Source organism: Myotis daubentonii, chromosome 16 (assembly GCF_963259705.1).
Source record: "Myotis daubentonii chromosome 16, mMyoDau2.1, whole genome shotgun sequence".
Taxonomy (NCBI): Eukaryota; Metazoa; Chordata; class Mammalia; order Chiroptera; family Vespertilionidae; genus Myotis; species Myotis daubentonii.
Window position 1 is genome coordinate 5,270,765 of NC_081855.1, and position 22,341 is coordinate 5,293,105.

A 22,341-nucleotide genomic window follows, 5' to 3' on the forward strand; every position below is an offset into this window, starting at 1 on the left:
GTGTCATTGTTGGTGGTATTGCAGGTATCTCCCGTTGCCCCCAGAAGTAGGAGGGGAGAGTCCCCATTCAATGGTATAACGTTCCTGGAATGAATGGAGTATCACAGTCATGGCTGCCCTCCCTCTGCCAGCGTGGGAGCAGTCCGCAGGCCTCCCGTGGCGAATGTAGGAGGGGCCTTTCCTGGCCGGGGCTGGCTCACGACCTGAGTGCGTCTGGTGTTCCTTTCTTGGAGGAACAGGCCCGGTCTCTCCCGTGGGCGGCTCTGCCGGCCTTGCTGCGGGCCGTGGGGCTGGGCACGGTGCGCCGTGTCCCCGCAGGAGCGGGGCTGTGGGCTCCTGAGGCTGGAAGTCATTTTGGTTGATTTTCAACCCTGGCTTTGATCTCACCCAATTTTATATCCTAGTGAATAATTTCAAACTATTATACTTATAGGACAAAAGCTGTTCTTAAATGGCAGTTAACTAAAATACTGGGTACTCCTCGGGTCCATTTGGCCTCTCAGAATGCTTCTGAAAATTGTGCAGATAAAGAAAAATGAGGGGGTGGGGTCATCTGTGATAATGTCAACAATAAAAAAAAAAAAGAGTTCTAACCGGTTTGGCTCAGTGGATAGAGTGTCTGCCTGCGGACTCAAAGGTCCCAGGTTCGATTCCAGTCAAGGGCATGTACCTTGGTTGTGGGCACATACTCAGTAGGGAGTGTGCAGGAGGCAGCTGATAGATGTTTCTCTCTCATCGATGTTTCTAACTCTCTATCCCTCTCCCTTCCTCTCTGTAAAAAATCAATAAAATATGTTTTTTTTTAAAAAAGAAAAAGAAAAATGGTGTTTCGTAGCATGCATGGTACAGGAGGTGTGTATGTAAAGTGTTTCCATGTTTATCAGGCATTAGAAGCTTCTAGTATAAATTGTGAAGGAATGAAGACAAGGGGGAGGCAGAGAGAGAGAAGAAAAAGGCACAGCAAACAGGACATGTGCTTTGCAGTTTGACAGGACTGGGTTCCATCCCGACTCACACCAGCCATAGAGCTTCAGCTTCCTCATCCACAGGCAGGCACGGCCCACAGAGAGTGGGGTCCTGAGGTTGGAGGTTGGAGGAGGGGCAGGGACAGGCAGGGCCCACTGTGAGTGGTGGCCCTAAGGTTGGAGGAGGGGCAGGGACAGGCAGGGCCCACAGTGAGTGGGGTCCTGAGGTTGGAGATTGGAGGAGGGGCAGGGACAGGCAGGGCCCACTGTGAGTGGTGGGCCTAAGGTTGGAGGAGAGGCAGGGACAGGCAGGGCCCACAGTGAGTGGTGGGCCTAAAGTTGCAGGAGGGGCAGGACAGGCACGTCACGGACGCTCAGCCATGTCTCTGCTTTCACCAGCACCGTTGAAGGGACTTCATCTTGACCATGGAGCATTTGGCTTTCTGTTTAAAATGGGGCCTTTCCACCTGGCTGGCATTGCCCAGTGGTTGAGTGTCGACCTATGAACCAGGAGGTCATGGTTCGATTACCGGTCAGGGCACATGCCTGGTTGCGGGCTTGATGCCCAGTATGGGGTGTGCAGGAAGCAGCCGATCAATATTCTCTCTCATCATTGATGTTTCTATCTCTCCTCTCCCTTCCTCTCTGAAATCAATAAAAATACGTATTTTTTAAAGTAAATAGAAATGGAGTGGGGCTTCTGTTGGAAACAGCAGCACCGTGCCCACACTTCTCAGGGGCTGCTGTCGGTGTTATGCAGGTGCCTCGGCCTCTGCCATGAGCAATAGCCACAAACAGGTGTCACCAGGAATAACGCCTGGCTTGCCTCCCCCGGCCACAGCACCGTAGGCTGGACGGGTGTGGGAACGGGTCTCAGAGCATCTCTGTGGGGAAAGAAAGGAAGGAAGGGGTTCGGCCTTGGAGAGCTGTGACGCTGACTTCCTGCAGCCGCCTGGCCCTGCTCCTCGCACCCCCGGGCCTGATGCCCACACACCTGTTTCAATGCTGGACTCTGAGGGGAGGGGTAGGTTGTAGCCCCCACCTGTTCCTCTGCTTTTTGTAACAGACAAAACTCTTTGGAAACTTAAATCCAAGTGTTTCCTGCTTTTAAAGCAGCATCCAGGCCTCAGGGAGCTGTTGGACCCAGGAAGACTTTTGAAGCCCCCAACTCCAGTGACCAGCTTACCAGGGTCCAGCCATGCCATTCACTCTGAACAGGGAGCCGGCCCCCCAGGCACTCAGACTCCACGGAGCACAGAGCTCAGCACCTCTCACCGCTCGAGCGCCAGCGCTGTGGTGTGCGGCGCTTCTGCTGGAGCCTCCCGGCTGAGTGCAGCTGAGCGCAGCCGGAGGCAGGCATGTTTCTGAAAATGCGGCTCTGGGCGTCCGGGCGCGGCCCTCCTGGTTCCAGCTGGAAGCAGGGAGGTTTGGTGGAGGAGACCGCGTGGAGAGCCATGTGCACTGGGCAGCCACCTCCTCTGGCCACAACTTCTTTCCTGTGAAATGAGGCCTTGGACTTGCCTCGCCATTCAGGGCCAGGAAGCTTAAGCTGACATGGGAAATTCCAGATGAAAAGCTCAAACAAGACTATAGGCCAGCCGTAACCGGTTTGGCTCAGTGGATGGAGCGTCGGCCTGCAGACTGAAGGGTCCCAGGTTCGATTCCGGTCAAGGGCATGTACCTTGGTTGCGGGCACATCTCTAGTGGGAGGTGTGCAGGAGGCAGCTGATCGATGTTTCTCTCTCATCGATGTTTCTAGCTCTCTATCTCTCTCCCTTCCTCTCTGTAAAAAATCAATAAAATATATATTAAAAAAATTTAAAAAAAAAAAAAAAAAAAAAAAAAAAAAAGACTATAGGCCATTTGCTTCCAAAACCCTCAGGAAACCTGAGAAGAAACATATTAAACCATATGTTTATTACACATTTCCATCATATATATATATATATATATATATATATATATATATATACACACACACACACACACACACACACACACACACACACACACACACACACTCTAGAGGCCCGGTGCACAAAATTTGTGCACTGGGAGGTCCCTCAGCCCGGCAAGCGCCCTCTCGCAGTCTGGGAGCCCTCGCTCCTTACCGCCTGTCTGCTCCTTACTGCTCAGCTTGCTGCTCCTTACCACTCAGCTCACTGATCCTTAGCGAAGGCGGGAGAGGCTCCTGCCACCGTAGCTGCGCTCGTCAGCCTTGAGCCTGGCTTCTAGCTGAGTGACGCTCCCCCTATGGGAGTCCATTGACCACCAAGGGCAGCTCTGCATTGAGCATCTGCCCCCTGGTGGTCAGTGCTCATCATAGTAACCGGTCATTCTGGTTGTTCCACTATAATGGTCACTTAGGCTTTTATTATGTACACTAGAGGCCCAGTGCATGGATTTGTGCACCGGTGGGATCCCTCGGTTTGGCCTGCGCCCTCTTGCAATCCGGGACCCCTTGGGGGATATCGGACTGCTGGTTTCGGCCCAGTCCCCGCAATCCGTGCACCGGGCCCCTAGTATGCATATAAGATCTTTGGTTAATTTCTTCCCACCCTCCCCCATTCCCCCCTTCTCTCTGAGATTTATCAGTCTGTTCCATGTTTCCATGCCTGTGTGTTGAGCGTCTGCCCCCTGGTGGTCAGTGTGTGTCATAGCTACCAAACGGTCACTTAGGCTTTTATAATATATACTAGAGGCCCGGTGCACAAAAATTTGTGCACTCGGGTGAAGGGGGAGTCCCTCAGACCGGCCTGTGCCCTCTTGCAGTCTGGGACCTCTCGGGAGATAACGACCTGCTGGCTTATGCCTGCTCCCGGGTGGCAGAGGGCAGGCCCAATCCCTAGGTGCAGCCCCTGGTCGGGCTCAGAGCAGGGCCGATTGGGGAGTTGGGGCGCCTTCCCCTGTCATGCACAGAGCAGGGCAGATTGGGAGGTTGCGCCGCCCCCTGTCACACACAGAGATGCAGGGCGATCAGGGGGTTTGGGCGCTGCCCCCTGTCACGCTGATCCCGGTGCCGGGAGGCCTCTCAGCTCCGCTGATCCCAGTGCTGGGAGGCATATTACCCTTTTACTATATAGAATAGAGGCCTGGTGCATGGGTGGGGCTGGCTGGTTTGCCCTGAAGGGTGTCCTGGATCAGCGTGGGGGTCCCCACTGGGGTGCCTGGCCAGTCTGGCTGAGGGGCTTAGGGCTGTTTTCAGGCTGGCGGGTGACTGAAGCTCCCAACCGCTCCTTTTTTTCTTTTCTTTTTTTATTCTGGGCCAGCTTTAGCTCTGAGGCCTCAGCTGCTGAAAACAGGTTTCTGGCCTTTGTTTACCGTATGTTTTTGATACAATGTTGCGGTCCGGCTGGCTGAAGCTCCGCTGAGTAAAGCAGGTTTCTGGGGTTTCTTTAGCTTCTTTATTCACAACATAGTTGCTTAGAGTTGCAGCTGAGAGGCCAGCAAGTCAGGTGGGGAACTTGGAGTTCTCCATCACTGAAGCAAGCAAGCCTCCCTGTTCGCATCAGCTGCCTGGCTGCCAGCCGCCATCTTGGCTGCCAGTTAATTTGCATATCTCGGCCCTACTCTGTGAGTGACAGGGGGATTAGCCAATGGGAAGGGTAGCGGAGTGACACTAATTACCATGTTTCTCTTTTATTAATGTAGATACTAGAGGCCCGGTGCACAAAAATTTGTGCACTTGGGGGGGAGAGGAGTCCCTCAGCCCGGCCTGTGCCCTCTCGCAGTCTGGGACCCCTCAGGAGATAACGACCTGCTGGCATAGGCCTGCTCCCGGGTGGCAGAGGGCGGGCCCAATCCCTAGGTGCAGCCCCTGGTCGGGCTCAGAGCAGGGCCGATTGGGGAGTTGGGGCACCGCCCCCGTCATGCACAGAGCTGGGTGGATCAGGAGGTTGCGATGCCACCCTCAGTCTCGCTCAGGGTAGGGCCGATTGAGGGGTTGGGGCACCTCCCCCTGTCACACTCAAGGCAGGGTCGATAGGGAGGTTGCAGTGCCACCCCTTGTCACACACAGAGCAGGGCCGATCAGGGGTTTGGGGTGCTCCCCCCTGTCACGCACAGAACAGGGCCCATCAGGGGGTTGGGGAGCTCCTCCCTGTCACGCACAGAGCGGGGCCGACCAGGGGGTTGGGGCACCGCCCTCTATCACCCACAGAGCAGGGCCGATCAGGGGATTGGGGCGCTGCCACTCTCACACTCAGGGCAGGGCCGATGGGGAGGTTATGGCTCTACCCTGTCACACACAGAGCCGCAGGGCGGTCAGGGGGTTTGGTCGCTGCCCCCTGTCATGCTGATCCTGATGCCGGGAGGCCTCGCTAATCCACTGATCCCAGTGCTGGGAGGCATATTACCCTTTTACTATATAGGATAGAGGCCTGGTGCACGGGTGGGGGCCAGCTGGTTTGCCCTGAAGGGTGTCCTGGATCAGGGTGGGGGTCCCCACTGGGATTCCTGGCCAGCCTGGATGAGAGGATGATGGCTGTTTGCAGCTGATCATACCCCCTTCAGGGTGGGGGTCCCCACTGGGGTGCCTGGCCAGCCTGGATGAGGGGATCATGGCTGTTTGCAGCTGGTCACACCCCTTCAGGGTGGGGGTCCCCACCTGGGTGCCTGGCCAGTCTGGGTGAGGGCTGAGGGCCGTTTTCAGGCTGGCGGGTGACTGAAGCTCCCAACCTGTCCTTTTTTTCTTTTTTCTTTTTTATTCTGGGCCAGCTTTAGCTCTGAGGCTCAGCTCCAGCTCTGAGGCTACGGCTGCTAGCAGGTATCTAGTTTGTTTGGGTTCTATAAGTGTAACAGTGTTGTGGTCCTGCTCACTCCAGCTCTGAGATCCCGGCTGGCTGAAAGCAGGGATCTGCATTTGTTCTATAATTGAAACAATGTTGCGGTCCTGCTGGCTTAAGCCCGGCTCGCTGAAAACAGGTTTCTGGGGTTTTGTTTAGCTTTTATATTTGTAACAATGTTTCTTAAACTCCAAGCTCAGAGGCCGGCAGCGGCAGGCGGGGAACGTTGGTTTCCTCTGTCACTGAAGCAAGCAAGCCTCCTGTTCGCTTCAAGCTGCCTGGCTGCCAGCCGCCATCTTGGTTGGCAGTTAATTTGCATATCACCCTGATTAGCCAATGGGAAGGGTAGTGGAGGTATGGCTAATTACCATGTTTCTCTATTATTAGAGAGGATTAGTAGCCTGGTGTACATTAAAGGGGAATTAATTAGCAGAAATGTTTTAATATTGCTCTTTGCCCTTTCTGTATAATAGAAGTGTGAGAGATGAAAGGAAATTAGTAAAATGTATATGAAAATAATATATAAATTTATTAATAAATAAACTAACAAAAGGATATAACAGCAACAGAGGCATTATATAAAAATGACAAAACATGATATGAAAACAACAAAAACATGATATAAAAACAACAAAAATATGATATAAAAACAACAGTGATGCAAACAATGACTGATAAAGTGATTCAATTTAATCTAATATCTCCCTGTACACCACATTAAGAGTGAAAACACTTTCAGAGTACTTGACTAATTTCCCTTGTGATGAAGTATTTAGAACTTTAACTGTAACGTCACATGCTCTTCAAACTCAAGAGAAAGCAACATATAACTGACCATGTGCGAAAACGGGTTCAGGTAGGAATATTCCTACTCTGTCTAGAGTTTGTCCTTGTGATTTATGAATAGTCATTGCAAATGCTGGCATCACAGGAAACTGTCATCGAATTAATTTAAATGGGAGGCCAGTGTCAGATGGGGATGAATCAATTCTTGGAATCAAAACAACTTCTCCCTCTGCAGATCCTGTTAATACTTCAGCTTTGATAATGTTAGGTTGTAATCTTTTGATAATAAATCTGGTACCATTACAAAGACCCCATTTACTATTAAGATTTCTCAATAGCATGATGATTGCACCACTTTCAATTTTAATTTATGACACAGCATTCCCAAAGAAGTAATACTATTAAGAAATTCAATGGCAAAATTTTTCTTTTCAGCATCATCTGTTGAATCAATGGAATCATCACTCAAATATGTGTGAAAATCTCCATCGAGTATAACCAAAATGTCTTAATTTAATTTTTGAACATGCTCATTTTTTTGGACAAAGAATTGCATGTTTAGATATATTTTTAGTATTATCTATAGATATACTATTTCCAAAGGTGGCTTCAATAATAGATCCATTATAAATCATTTCACAGGGGATTTCAATAATATCCATTCCTAAATGAAAACTGCTATCAAGTTTACTATCTCCAAGTTTTATTAACCATCCACTATAAGCAGAATCCTCTGATCTCATATTTGTTTTAAGAGACAACTTTCTGAAACATCCCCATACATTACAGTACTTTAAACTCGTTTGTACTATGGCCGATCGCATAGCATGCGGTACAATACTGAGACATTGTCGAAAACCCCCTCTAAGAAGGAGAACTTTCCCACCAAATACAACATTCAGATTCATAATTTATCTTAGTAATCTGTCTATGGCGTTTATAGCATGACTGGATGCCATGATGCATTCATCAATAATGAGAAGTTGGGCCTTTTTAGTAGTTTTAGCAATTCACTGTTTATATCGAGTCTAGAAATTGAACTTTCATTTAATGGAATTGGTCATTTATATTAGGAATGAAAGGTTCTTCCACCAAGAAGTAAATTGCAGCAATTCCTGTTGACGCTGTGGGTAAAACAGTACCACCACAACCTCTAATATAATGTATTAAAACTTTATTGTGGAGCGCCGCTACAATGTTTTGGACAGCTTCAAGCCTTGGACTGATGAGAGGGCACAGTTCTCTCATTGCCACGGGCAAGTCCCAGCTTGGAGAGCAGGGCCCTCCCAGCACAATTATAGCCAACAGCTATAGTTGTAAGCTTGAACCTATGGTCCAAACACATGGCCCCACGTGCCTGAGTAATGTAGGCTTGATAGAGTTCAGGTGCATGTAGTTGAGTAGGATCGAAACCCAGGAGAATGTTGTAAACATCTTGGTCACTTCCTTACTTTGCCTAGTGGCATCTGCTATAAAATAAAGACACGGCTGTAGGCGTGGTCACTGTCTCTCAGAGAAGCAGCGTCCCACTGAGACCCAGCTTTCATTCCCTTGTCTGTCTTTTCTAAGCCTTTCAGCCGCCCCCACTCAGGTTCACCCTTGGCTGTGCTGGCACAGCACACTTTATAAAGATATGCCTCCATGCTCCGAGGGCAGGTTCCTGCCTCAAACCTCGCCCTTACCGGAAACAGCTCCAAGAAACAGCTTGGGGGAGGGTGCAGCCGTTTCCAAGATAACCCCTGCAGGACTGACTTCCTTCCTGTTGGTCGCGCCTCAGGTCGTGATGTTACACCCAGGGTTTTTATATAAGTAAATAGATATACTAGAGGCTCGGTGCACAAAATTCATGCACAGGTAGGTTCCCTAGGCCTGGCCAGCGATCAGGGCCGATCAAATTACCCTGCCTCCCCGCCTCCTCCTTCCCTTGCTCCTTCAGTGCCCCACTGCCACCACTGGTCACCCACCATGTCCCACGCTACCCCCTGTTGGTCAGTGCATGTCATAGTGAGCTATTGAACTTCCTGTCTCCTGGTCAAACTCCCGAAGGAACACTTTGCATATTAACCTTTTAGATATATATATATATATACACATATAGAGAGAGAGATACACAGACAGTCCTCAGGAATGCGTTGGACTTGAGATATGTCGTTTCGTGGTTACGTCGCTATCTCCCATTTATTTATTAAAAAAAAGTTTGTCATTTGACATATGTACATATGTGCTTTATGTTATTATTTATTTACCACAAGTAAAGGTCAGGAATTGTTATCTTTCTTTTAAATTTTTTTTACTGTTTTTTTACTGTTTCATTTCATTACTGCTGTGTATGTGCTCCATGTGAGTGATGTAGGTGCTTATGTAGGTGGCTTCTGACCTACGGTGAAAATGACGTTATGTCATGCCGTAGGAACAGATCTCCGACAAAACCCGAGGACCTACTGTGTGTGTGTGTGTGTGTGTGTGTGTATTTTAGAGAGAGGAAGGGAGAGGGAGAGAGAGATAGAAACATCAGTGATGAGAGAGAATCAGTGATTGGCGGCCTCCTGCACTGCCCCACACTGGGGATTGAGCCTGCAACCGACCATGTGCCCTGACCCGGAATCGAACCGTGACCTCCTGATTCGTAGGTCAATGCTCAGCCTCTGGGCCACTGGGCCACGTTTCCGTCCTTACACACACTGAGAATTCCGTACGTCTCCCATGAGATTGGCCTCCTGGCCTGCTCCCCTCACACCTGCCCCTCTAGTGCCACTGCCTCTGCAGACCACGGGCAGTGCGGACTGGGGGCGGGAAGCTTGCATTGGGCTCGAGCTGGGGGGAGAAGTAGCCAGGGTCCACTCCAGAAAACTGGTTGTCACCGCCTCCCCTCTCGGTGGCTGGTGTGGCTGCCTACCTCCCCGCAGTTCTGAGGAGGCAGAGCCCGCTGCCTCCCCAGCGGCTGCGGGGAGAGGGCAGGAAGGAGCCCCCAGTCCCCGAGTCCTGTGGTCGGAGCAGAAGTGCTTGGAGCAGCGGGACGGGGCGCCCCTCCCCGGCCCTGGCGCAGGCTGCATCCTGCATTTACGCAGCCAGACACCTCAGCCTGCGCGGGAAAGAGGTCGTGGGCCTGGGAACCTGACGTTCCGTTTGGGACGAGCTTTGTGAGCCGGGAAGAGATGCTGTTAGGATCAGCAGAGTCGGGAGAAAGCAGCAGTGGTGACCGGGGTGAGGATTTAGAGGTGGAGGCGCACCCGGCTCCCAGAACGCCGGGGGACCATGGGACCCGTCACCCCCGAGGACTGCCGTATGGAGCTGGCCTTGGGTTTGTCATTATTCCCGGGGCTCCTGCCTGTCCTGCAGGGAGCTCCTTGCCCCATGAGCCCCAGGGTCCCGTGCGTGGTGTGCTAGCGGGGGAGGCCGAGCACTGGCGTGTGTCCTGCTGGAAGCCGCCCGCTGCAGGAGAGAGTGTGGTGGAGGAGCGGCCAGGCCGGCCCTGAGGGGCTGGTCCTGGTCCAGCCATTGATAATGGGGCTGCCTGTCCCTGGCAACGTCCCTGGCAACGCTGGGACATGCAGCTAGGCAGGTGGTCGGCCTCCGTCCGCCAGGGCAGACAGAAGTCCCGAGTGTGTGAGCTCACAGCCTTTCCTCCTGCTGTCCTGTGAGCAGATTTGGGCCGCAGCGTGCTGTTCTGGTACCAAAGTTAAAGGCACTCCCGGCAGATTTGCGTCGTGTCTTGTCTTGCCCACAGCAAGCCCAGCGACAGCTGCCGCCCTGGCCCGGTCGCGTTCAGGTTCTGTGGTGCACTTAGACAGTAACGCTGCTTTCCCCACAGCACATCGACATCACCAACTTCAGCAGCAGCTGGAGCGACGGCCTGGCCTTCTGCGCGCTCCTCCACACCTACCTGCCTGCCCACATCCCGTACCAGGAGCTGAGCAGTCAGGAGAAGGTAAGCCCATCGCCCGTGTGTCTCTGGAACACGCTGGGGTGGAGTGGAAACCAGGATTGCGATACCGGCCGTGGGCGCGTGGGACCCCTCCGCGCGTGCTCTCAGACCCTTCCGCCTTCCTCGCTCTGAAGCCGTGGAACCGAGACGAAACACACACGATAACATGCTCTAGGCACCCCTATGGCTCCAATATAAGAGGTCACAAGGGCTTAGGGGCTGTGGACGAGGACCAGGTAACATTTCTGATTCTAAAGCCCAGCGTCTGTCAGTAGCAGGAGGGCAGATCAGGAGCCTGCAGGGTAGGAGGGGTGAGCAAGGGCGTCTGCAGGGCTCAGGGAGGGGACCACGAGGCAGGGCGGTCGCAGCCCTCACAGCGAAGCCCCGTCCAACAGCGACCTTGGCGCCATCCCCCTCCTGCCCCTCATTTTTCAGGCTCTGCCTTTGCCGTGTGACATCACAAAGATAACTGAGTAAACAATGGGCGTAACACACCCCAAAGTGATCGGGAGACCTCGCTAAGAGGGTGTGAGTGTGGGCCTAGGCACTTACCCACACTGTACCCACCGGCGCCTTCCTGAGGGTGGGTGCTCGTCCCAGGCAGGCCGCACCCCCAGGCTCTTTGCCCCCAGTCGGTGAGGACTGTGGGGAAATGAGGAGCCTGAGTGTGTGCTACAGGTGGTGCTGGCGCTGGGTTGTGTGGTCTCCCCAGCGCCCTGCGGGTCGGGTGGGGTGGGGCTCGGCTGCAGGGTCCCGGCACAGCCTCCTCTCCCGGAGTCCGCGCTGCTGTCCGGTGTGCGGAGGTGGAGGCGTCGCTCCAGGCAGCTGGAGCCCTTGTGGGGCCTGTGGCTCCCAGCCTCCTGTCAGAGCAGCATTCGCCTCCCAGGCCTCAGCTGTTCCCTGGTGACCCCCCACTCCCAGAGGAAGGCAGCTTCCTGCCTCCTGCCTGCCCCGCGCAGCTGCACTCCGGTGGGGTCACTTGCCCACTGCCTGCTGCGGTGAGCATGCTTGAGGACTGCTTACGGCCAGCTTGCCGTAAACGTATTAAAGTTACTCATAAATGTTTTCAAAACGATGTGTAAACACAAGCAAATCCAGCCCACAGTGTGCCCTGAGTCTGGTGAGCCTCTTGGATCCGGCTGGGGGGAAGGGCGGCCAGGGACGCTTTTCCTAAAGGAGGCAGATTTGAAGCTGGGTTTCCAAGGGAGCAAGGTAATTTGAATGAAATGAACCCCTCTGACATTTTAAAAATATATTTGTATTGATTTCAGAGAGGAAGGGAGAGGAAGGGAGGGAGGGAGGGAGGGAGAGGGAGAGAGAGAGAGAGAGAGAGAGAGAGAGAGAGAGAGAGAGAAACATCAATGATGAGAGAGAATCATTGATGGGCTGCCTCCTGCCACCACCCCACTAGGGATTGAGCCCACAACCCGGGCATGTGCCCTGACCGGGAATCTAACTGTGACGTCCTGGTTCATAGGTTGCTGCTCATCCAATGCACTATGCCAGCTGAGCCTCCTGCGGCATTCAGATGAGTGAAGTGTAGCTGCCTAGATGGGGGTTGGCGTAGCAACATGTCAGAAAGGGCATCAAGAGAGGCCTGTGCTGTAAAGCCCGACCAAAGGCAAACCTAGGAATTGTGTGGTGCAGCCATTGATAGCCCGGAAAGTCAGAACGCGAGCTGGTCCTCCCCGACGGACAGTCAAGCCAGACGATGTGCATGAGAAGGAATTTCTCATAAAACTAGGGAGGGCCTCTTCCACACACTGAAGAGGTCCACAGTCACAGGGTGAGAGCTGTAGGCCGTGGAAGGTGTGGCCTTTTTCAATCAAACGCATATTGTCGGTCAGCAGACGAAACCCCCACTTACGTTGAACACTCAGGTGATAGAATGAAGTGTGTTTATGTCTGAGATGAAATAGTAAGGAGAGGAGAAATTCTGGACGTGGGACTCTTTCTCCCATCATTTCAGGTGAGTGCACTATCCTAGAACAGGAAGGTTCCAGGCCTGCTCTTGTCCCCCGGATAGGACTGATGAAGCGGCGCTTTCTTCTCGCCCTGCACTGGCCTCTGTGGGCTCAGGCTCAGTGCTCCCTGCGCTGCCTCCATGGGCGCAGGCCCAGTGCTCCCTGCACTGCCTTTGTGGGCACCACTTCTGCCTGGGCATACTCTGTGCCCCCAGCAGTGGTCTCTCCTGAGGGCCTCCCGCAGTGCCCGGGGCAGTGCTCTGATGGAGAGAATTAGGGTGACATGTGGTCACCCCTCTCCCTAATGCTCCGTGCCACACTGCACAGTTCCTGGTGTTCTGAGACGGCGCTTCCCATTAACCACTTCTTCCTCATTGCTCTCTGCTCAGAAAACACCAGCAGGTCCATCAGAACCCAGCGGAGGGGCCTTGGGAGACCCCGTATAAAACCTCAGGCTTAGAAACACCTGTTCCTTAGACTTATTAGTGATTGAAGAATGCAAGTTAAAACAATGAAATATTCTTTTTAGCCTGTCACAGTGGCAGGGACTTTTGAAAATCATAATGTTCTGTACAGGTGAGGGTGTGGGGAAGTGGGCACATACATTTTTGCTGAAATTGGAAGTTGCTGTAACATTTTAGAAAGCAGTTTGCATTAGTGGTAGCCTAAATTTGGCTTACAAAACCTCTCCTCCCCAAAACTAACCAAAAGGAATTTAGAAGTAAGGACCAAGGCCTCGTTAGCGCCCGAACAGGAGAACGCAGCCGCAGTCCGGGCGGAGTTAGAGCGAGCCAAGAGCCCACTGGCCGCTCCTCTCTCCACAGCTCGGAGTGTGTGCGGAAATGTGGCAGGCGCCCAGTTCATGCCCATTCACTGCCCTTCGTTTGGAGGAAGAGCGCTGGCGCTTGGGCCTGCTGACCGCAGATGACCAGCTTGGCAAACCCCCGGCCGCGGGGGAGGAACGGGCTCCCTGGGCCTCGCACCCAGCGCTGGAGCCTCACTCTCCAGGCACCAGATGTGCGGGCAGGGCAGCGGGTGCAGGCCGTGGGCACGGAACATGTACAAAGTCTAAATGGGTAGAATTGCAAAGTCTACTGGAACATAAAGCATGAATATGTACAGAAACACTTGCCTCCCAATTACACTTACTTTACTAAGGTCATTAAATGTAATCCTAATGACTTTCAGATAAATTATGGAGGGGAGGACGCATGACCCAGTGATTCTTAAATGCGTCCAGATGAAGAAGCATCAAGAACAACCAGAAAGAATCTCACAAAGAAGCAACAAATTAGGGGAAAATTATTATGGAGCAGGACCTTTAAAATTCCAGGAAAATTATTTTCACCCTCGTTATTGACCAAGTGTGAGGGTACAGAGGGAACTGTTCCTACGTGAATGTTTCCAGAAAAGGTGCCTGTCCCACCCCCTTCTTCAGAAGGAAGCCAGAGTACGCCCTGCCAGGGATTGTGCGGAAATGGCATGGGGTTCTGAACGACTCCAGCCTGAAGATTCGCGGGATGGTGACGGGCTGGGTCACAGGAGAATCCTTTGTGGGAAATGCGTTAGTGACACGGCATCATGACGAACTGTCGAGAAGGAAGTGCAGTTGGGGTGCACTACTTTGTCAGTGCTGTTTGTTTCTGGTTTTCAGAATTATCCTATTAAGAGAGGAGAGAAGACTTAAATGTGGTTATAAAAAAGGAACTGAGTGTTACCAGTTTCAATAATTTAAAAAGTAAAACCTGACAAGATGAAGGAACTTCCTCATTGTATACAGTGGAGTGCGGAAGTGCTGTCCATAATTGATGGAATAAGAAATGGAGATATAAGAGTATAATTTAAAGTCACAAACATAACTCATAAAAGAATGAAAAGTAGCCATGTGGCTATAAGGAAGAAAAGGGAGAGGTGCATGACACCTGAGTCCTCACTTATTCCGGGAGGAGGTGTTATTTTAGAAATCAAGGAACAGTGTGTGAGGGTGTCTCCGAAGAACCAGGGACCGGCATCAGAAAGGCTCTCCCCAGGACCCAGGACGGGGGAAGAGCAGCTTTCCCACTTGGTTATATGTAACTGTGTGGACACATGACTTTGATAGTTTAATATAGCACCATGATTCAGCAAATAGCTGTTGACACACAGCAGAAGTATAAGCCCTGTATCTAGACAAAGTAAAAAATAACAGAATTAATAAAAATGTATCTGATAGTCAGGAGTCAGTAATGTCATTTTTAGTGACATTTGTAACCTGACAATTTTTTTCCTTATACTGAGACCATTGTTTGTATATTTGGCTTAAATTTTTAAGTGACTTAATAGGTTTCTTATATGGGAATGTCAGTGGTGGTCTTAGCAAAAGCTGTATGTTTTTAGTTGATAATTCCAGTCTCTCTGTCTTTTCACCTTAGAAAAGGAATCTCTTGTTGGCATTTGAAGCAGCTGAAAGTGTAGGCATTAAGCCCAGCCTGGTAAGTATCCTATTTTGTATCCTTGTTATATTTCAGGCTAATTATGTGAGGAAGAACTTTGTCGTCACTAACAGTTTCTTACAGAACATAGAAATACATTTGTTGAAGATTGGAAATTGATCTCTCATGATCTCAAATACAAAATTATCCAGTTTGTCAGACCACGTATGATTTAGAGAGGCTTTTTTAAGTCCTTTTGTAAATATGTTTGTATTGGTTTTTTAGAGAAAGAGGAAGAGAGCGAGAAAGAGAAACATCAATTGGTTGCCTCCCGTACGTGCGTGCCTGACTGGGGACTGAACCGGCAACCCAGGCATGTGCCCTGACTGGGAATTGAACCAGCGACCTTTCAATGCATGAGCTGTAGTAAAAATCAAAGCCATGAGGCACGGCTGACACTGACAGCCCCAGGGCTGGGGCTAGGGTAGTGGTAGAGGGCCTGGAGCAGTGAGTGCCTATGGGTATTATTTCACACCCACACAGGGACAGGTGAGGCTCTGAGCTCCCATGAGCAGAGCTGACGCACCGAGCCCTGCACAGAACCAAGGCTCACAGAGTGCTGCGCTTCTTAGTGAGAGCGGGTGGAAAACTCCACCTGCCCACCAGGGAGGTGCGATAAGGAAGTTTGTTCTTCCCATCAGATTTTTTGTGGCCAAAAAAACGGGGGGGAAACCTCCTGTATGAAAAGGAAACAGCCAGATGAGGTTTAGAATACAAAATGGTAATTCCTGTGTGCAAGAAGCCGCTAGTTTACACTATCTCTAGTTCAGGAAGCTCCTTGGCTAGTAGTACAATGGTTGCTGGAAATATGCTAGCAAGACAAACTTTAAAAACACTCAAAAAATTGATCTATTTGAGCTTGTCAGCAGACACAAGAAACAAGAGGTTCGTCTACTAGAACCTAAGGTAATAAAACAGAAAGAGGCTACAGAAGACTATGTTTAAACATGTTAAAGAGATCAAAGGAATACAAATCATAAGGAAGGAGCATGTTATTATTTTTTTAAAAGATTTGGGGAGCCAAAGCCGGTTTGGCTCAGTGGATAGAGCGTCGGCTTGCGGACTGAAGGGTCCCAGGTTCGATTCCGGTCAAGGGCATGTACCTGGGTTGCGGGCACATCCCCAGTAGGAGATGTGCAGGAGGCAGCTGATCGATGTTTCTCTCTCATCGATGTTTCTAACTCTCTATCTCTCTCCCTTCCTCTCTGTAAAAAATCAATAAAATATATTTAAAAAAAAAAAAAGATTTGGGGAAATAATCAAATAAAACTTCTAGAAATGAAAATTTGGAATTAGCAATACCAGTTGGCTTGAAAAACTAATTGATTAGCTATGGAAGAAGAGAGAACTACTGAACTAGAAAATAGATGTAAAGAAATTACCCAGAACATAAAACAGAAACTTTGAAAAAATGGAAAATAGTCCTGGCCAGTTTGGCTCAGTGGTTGGAGCATTGGTCTGTGCACTGAAGAGTCACAGCTTTGATTCCCGGTCAAGGGCACATACCTTTGTTGCAGGCTCAATCCCTGACCCCAGTTGGGGTGCATGGGGAAGACAACCAACAGATGTGTCTCTCTCACATCGATGTTTCTCTCCCCCCCTTCTAAAAAAATTAATGGGAAAAATATCCTTGGGTGAGGATATAAAAAATGAAAAATAGCCCTGGCTGGGCGGCTCAGTTGTGGTGGGTTTGTTTCCCAGTCAGGGCACATACCTAGGTTGCAGGTTTGATCCCTGTTTGGGGCAGGTGTGGGAGACAACTGATCCATGATTCTCACATACCTCTCTCTCTCTGTCTCTCTCTCTCTGTCTCTCTCTCTCTCTCTCTCTCTCTCTCAATATCAATTTTTTAAATGGAAAATATTATAAAGGGGTTATATGAGTTAGTATGTATTCAACTTCAAGAAGTGGAAAACCCACCTTGGCCAGTTTTTCTCAGTGGTTCAAGAGTTGGCCTGTAGACCAAAGGGTCCGAGGTCAATTCCGGGTCAAGGACATGTACTTGGGTTGCAGGCCCGATCCTGGCCCGAGTTGGGGTGTGTGAAGGAGACAATCGATCTATGTTTCTCTCTTTGTCTCTCTCTCCCTCCCTTCCTTCCACTCTCTAAAAATCAATGGAAAATAAAATATCCTCAGGTGAGGATTAACAGAAAAACAAACAAAAAAAGAAATGGAAAACCCATCTAGCAGTTGCAAATACCATGAAGATGTTTTGTTTTAAAGTAAGAAACCCAGTAGTGTCAGGCACCGCTCAGTGTTGAAATCAAGGGCCCGAGTGCTGCTTCTCTCTCTTCTCCACCTCTCATGTTGGCTTTTCCTCCCCGACTTGCTACTGGCTGTGTGGTTGAATGTGGATGCCAGGCTCCAGACATCACTCCCATCTGCGGGCAGGAAGGAGGGACGGGTAGAGCAAAGCCTCGCACATTCCCCTCTGACCAGGAAATCCGAGTCCCTCCAGCTCATTGGCATTCCTCTCTCACATCGTCACTCCAGCCACCAGGGAATTGACAACGTGAGCAGATAATATTTTCTTTAGTGGGAAGCCTGCAAGGGCAAAAGAGGATGGGAATCACCTAAGAGCTAAGAGACATGGGAGGTAAAGTCGGACAGTGACTTCGTCCCAAGTCAGGTAGGGACTCCAGAAGAAGAGAAGTGGTGCCTGAAATTTTCCCAGAATGATGGAGACTACAGATTCTTAATGAATCTCAACAGGATAAATAAAAAAAATATTCATTCAGGCGAATAATAACTAAACTGCAGAAACAGCATAGTAAAGGGAGGTAATCTACAAATGATTTCTACTAACCAATAATTTAAAAAACAATCTAGTACCTTTAGCCGGTTTGGCTCAGTGGATAGAGCGTCAGCCTACGGACGGAAGGGCTCTGGGTTCGATTCTGGTCAAGGGCACGTACCTCAGTTGCAGGATCCTCCCTGGCCCGGGCCCTGGTCAGGGTGCTTGCAGGAGGCAACCAATCAATGTGTTTCTCTCACATCGACGTTTCTCTCTGTTTTCCCCTCTCTGTTCTACCTTCTTTAAGAAATCAATGTGGGGGGGGAGGGGGGGCGGGGAAAGAAATCAATGGGAAAACATCCTTAGGTGAGGATTTAGAAAAACAAAAATAAAAAATCTAGTAGAAAATTGTCAAAGGCTAGAATAGCCAACTCACAAACGGCCAGTGACCATTTTAGACGATGTCCAGTCTCATTGGGACCAGGAAAATATAAGCTGAAATACAGTGAGGCCGCGCGCAGCCCTCGGGCGGGGAACCTGAGCCAGGGGAACGGGAAAGGACAGCTGCCGGAGAACCCTGAGTCCCATGAATGCTGTTTGCCAACATGTCTGAAACAGAATGGACAGTTTTCTGAAGAAATGGAAATATGTTTCAAATATTAAATGTAAATCTTTCTCCAAAACTTAGAAGTAAGTAGAATTTGGACCACTAAAAACGTTGAATTCATTGTTTAAAATATCGTCATACACACATACCCCAAACCAAAGCCCACATTCTACTAACCCGTTAAGAAACAGAATCCCTAGTGTGTGCATCCAAGTGCAGAGAACTGAAAGTGAGGAGGAAGCTCCTCCTTCCCCACTCCCCTCCCCCGGCCCCGGAGCCTGATTTCTCTTCCCTCTGAAGCACTAACAAGTAACAGTAACTTACATCAGGAGTCAAAAATGCAATGAGAACTTGTTAGAAGTTATATTATGTACAAGAATACATCTTTGTTGTATTACAGTTAATAGTTGCTTCTTTTTACTTTAGCATTTTTTCCTAATTTTCATCTAATGTACATCAGACGTTGGTGAGAGCTGGGCAGCGAAGGAGACCTTGCGTTGGCCTAATTGTCAGAATCAGAAATTCCATTTTCCAAGGCCTGTGGGGAGCTGCTGACAGCATGATTAATCTCAGAAGCATTTAGGGATGTTTGTGAGCAATTTCACCAGTTCCTGTCATCAACAGAATAGAAACTTCCTATGTTATTAATTTTTTATTCACTATTTTGATGTGGATTGGAAAATAATATAATTACTCCTGACACTTTTAAAATGCATCCCATCAGAATGGACAGCAATACCCATCCCAAGCTTTTGATCAAGTTCTGCTGTTAAATTAGGCAGAAAAGTACTCACTTATATGTGTACATTCAGCTAAATTCAGGTTTCTGGGTGTAGCGTATGAGTAAGGATGAGATTTTTTAAAAGTGAAAGCACCACTCTGTTCCCCAAAAGTTAGCAAGCATTCCCCTTCGGCCGGTGTAACACGGAGGAGTTTCAGCCCATCGCGTGACACGGGTGAGGCAGGGTCTGCGGCATCGCTGCTGGGGCTGCGAAGGGCCGAGCGCGTGCCCACCGGGGCCGGGCTGCCCATGGACAGTCATGCGTCAGCAAGTGAAGGCATTCGGTTCTTCCTTGCCAGCCTGTGTGCCTTCAGGGTCTCTCCGGCCGCGTGGCACCGGCAGGAACGGTCAACACAGGGTCGAGTAGGAGAGGGAGAGGACCGCCTGCCTGTCCCTTCTCCTGACCTTAGAGGAAAGCTTTCCGTTCCTCTCCACTAAGTATGACGTCCACTTGTGGCTTTTGGTGTCTGTTCTGTATCATGTAAAGTAAATTCCCTTCTATTTCTAGAGATTTTAGAGCTTTTTCATTAATGGTTATTAAAGTCTGTGTAATGCTTTTCCGCATCTATTGATAGGAGCATGTGCTTTCCTTATTTAGCCTGTTGATATGAATCATGCTAATTGACTCCTGGATGCTGAACCAGCCTCGACTGACCATGATTCAATCTGCTCATATTTCTTTTATTGAGGATTTTTGTGTCTGCATTAATGTGGGAAGTTGATCTGTAGTTTTGTGGTAAAGTCTTTGTCTGGTTTTGGTACTAGGGTAATGCTGGCTTCGCAGAATGCATTAGGGAGTGTTCCGTCCTCTTCTGTTTCCGGAAGAGATTGTGTAGAATTGGTTTTATTTCTTCCTTAAGTAGTTTAGGCAGGAGACTTTTTGTCCTTATATTCTGTGAAAACTTTCTCTTTCAATTTTTCTAGGTGTATGTGTGTAGAATCTTCCACTTACTCCTTCTCCACCCCTTTCACGACCAGTGATATGCTGATCATTTCTTAGTGTCATCAGGGAGCAGAATCAATGAACTGTATTTAGATGTTGAGCCAGGAATGCTGGGCTCCAGGCCGTGCAGAACCCAGCCTTACGCTCTGCTGGGCTTGTTTCTGCCTTTACTTCGGGCCCTTACCCCATTTTCCTGTGGCCACGAGAGAATCCAAGTTTAGCCCCAAGTGAATTGTCAAGCACAGTGAATGGCACGGATTTCAGGCAACTTCCAGCCCTGTTGCCTGGCACTTTCTGGCCTCTGGTCTCCACCTGCTTGTTGCTGACTAAGTTGGGGCAGAGGGGTAACCAAAAAGCATTGCATGGTAACAGGATTCTGGTAAAACAAATGCTTGCATTTTAAATTGGTTGGAAGATTTAGAGGCAATCCCATTCTTGGAATGCATCCTAAGGCACTAATTCAACAGAAGGAAACAAAACCACCCAAAGATGCTTATTGCAGAGTGTGTGATGTGACGTGAACACAGCTGCCCCTCGAGTACTGGGAGGTGGCTGGGCGCTGGAAGGTAGCCGGGCGCTGGGAGATAGCTGGGCTCTAGGAGATGGCCGGGTCCTGGGAGGCGGCCAGGCGCTGGGAGGTGGCCGGGTCCTGGGAGGTGGCCGGGTCCTGGTAGGTGGCCGGGCGCTGGGAGGTGGCCGGGTCCTGGGAGGTGGCCGGGCACTGGGAGGTGGCCTGGTCCTGGGAGGCGGCCGGGCGCTGGGAGGTGGCCGGGTCCTGGGAGGTGGCCGGGCACTGGGAGGTGGCCTGGTCCTGGGAGGCGGCCGGGTCCTGGGAGGTGGCCGGGTCCTGGGAGGCGGCCGGGCACTGGGAGGCGGCCTGACGCTGGGAGGTGGCCGGGTCCTGGGAGGTGGCCGGGCGCTGGGAGGTGGCCGGGTCCTGGTAGGTGGCCGGGCGCTGGGAGGCGGCCGGGTGCTGGGAGGCGGCCGGGTCCTGGGAGGTGGCCGGGCACTGGGAGGTGGCCGGGTCCTGGGAGGTGGCCTGGTCCTGGGAGGTGGCCGGGCGCTGGGAGGTGGCCTGGTCCTGGGAGGCGGCCGGGCACTGGGAGGCGGCCTGGCGCTGGGAGGTGGCCGGGTCCTGGGAGGCGGCCGGGCGCTGGGAGGCGGCCGGGTGCTGGGAGGTGGCCTGGTCCTGGGAGGCGGCCGGGCACTGGGAGGCGGCCGGGCGCTGGGAAGTGGTCAGCAGTTCCCTCGGCAGTGGCAGTGGCAGTGTGGGAGGTCAGTGTGGGAAGCAGGTGTGGCATCACAGGGAACCCAGAGAAGGGGAGACCCTTAGGATAACGGAATCAGGGTGACTTCCTCTTTTCACACTTTTTTTAAAGCTGCCATGTTGTTAACAGGTGAGCAGGGTGGAGGTCATGTCCCATGTTTTTAAAAGGGAAGGAGTAAGAAGAAAAAGCTTTTCTTTTCCCGATCACGTTTCCCACTGCCTTGGTGCTGCCTGCTCCTGCGCCTCCCCGCGTGGGGGGTTCTCACAGCGCAGCCCTGGCCTGGGTCCGAGCTGCTTTGTGGGGAGGGTGCGTGGCGTCCGTGACCTCTCCCTTCCTCCCGCAGGAGCTCAGCGAGATGCTGCACACAGACCGGCCGGACTGGCAGAGCGTCATGCAGTACGTCGCCCAGATCTACAAGTACTTCGAGACCTAAGCCTGCGGGGCCCGCCAGCCGCCACCTGCCATCGTCCTGGAAGCCCCGGTCACTCCACAGGCCCTGCTCTCACGGCCACGGCCTGGCCGCTGGGTTTCAAAGGAAGGTTCCATCCAGGGGCCCAGCTGACAAATGAGACAGAGCTGGCTCCACCGCGCACCCACCTTGAACTGAGATGCATTGGGGTGTGAGTTGGGGAAGCTTTGCTCTCCCAGGGCCTCCCTCCTTCCAGACCCAGGAGACCCCAGGGTGGCATGTGCAGCTGTGTGGCCTCCCCTGGAGCCGCCCTGAGATTGACAGGGACAACCGGCACTTCCTGCCAGTCCCCTCGTTACCAGCGTCTCGGCTTTGGCCTTTAAAAAACCTTGCCCTTCTACCCACCCACTCCCTCCAAAAACAGCCAACAAAAGATAAGCATTTGCAGCCTGGAACACGTGAACCCTGCCGTCTGGGGTACGCTATGGTCTAGGTATCAGCGGCACAGCTAGGCCTTGGTCACAGTTTGAGACCACTGTCCTGCACATGCTGTGTGGATGGAAGACGGGCATGGGAGAATGAGAAGGAGCCCCTGGGTAGTTCGCTTCACTGTCCCTGTGGGGGCCTCCAGGTGGGCTCTGGCTCTCCCGGGCGGCGGTGCAGGTGGGAGCCTGGCTCTCCCGGGCGGCTGTGCAGGTGGGAGC

At 51.2% G+C, this 22,341-nt stretch overlaps 1 protein-coding gene across 3 annotated transcripts in view; it reads left to right on the forward strand.

Annotated features, from left to right (window-relative positions):
- Nucleotides 1-22,341, forward strand: part of SPECC1 (sperm antigen with calponin homology and coiled-coil domains 1) — a 184,632-nt gene that overhangs the window by 159,541 nt on the left and 2,750 nt on the right. For all 3 annotated transcript variants that reach the window (XM_059668459.1, XM_059668460.1, XM_059668461.1), the window contains 3 exons: nt 10,347-10,463; nt 14,836-14,895; nt 21,572-22,300. In XM_059668459.1, coding sequence (XP_059524442.1) covers nt 10,347-10,463; nt 14,836-14,895; nt 21,572-21,661 — 267 coding nt within the window. In that variant the 3' untranslated portion in view covers nt 21,662-22,300. The remainder of the gene's footprint in view (nt 1-10,346; nt 10,464-14,835; nt 14,896-21,571; nt 22,301-22,341) is intronic.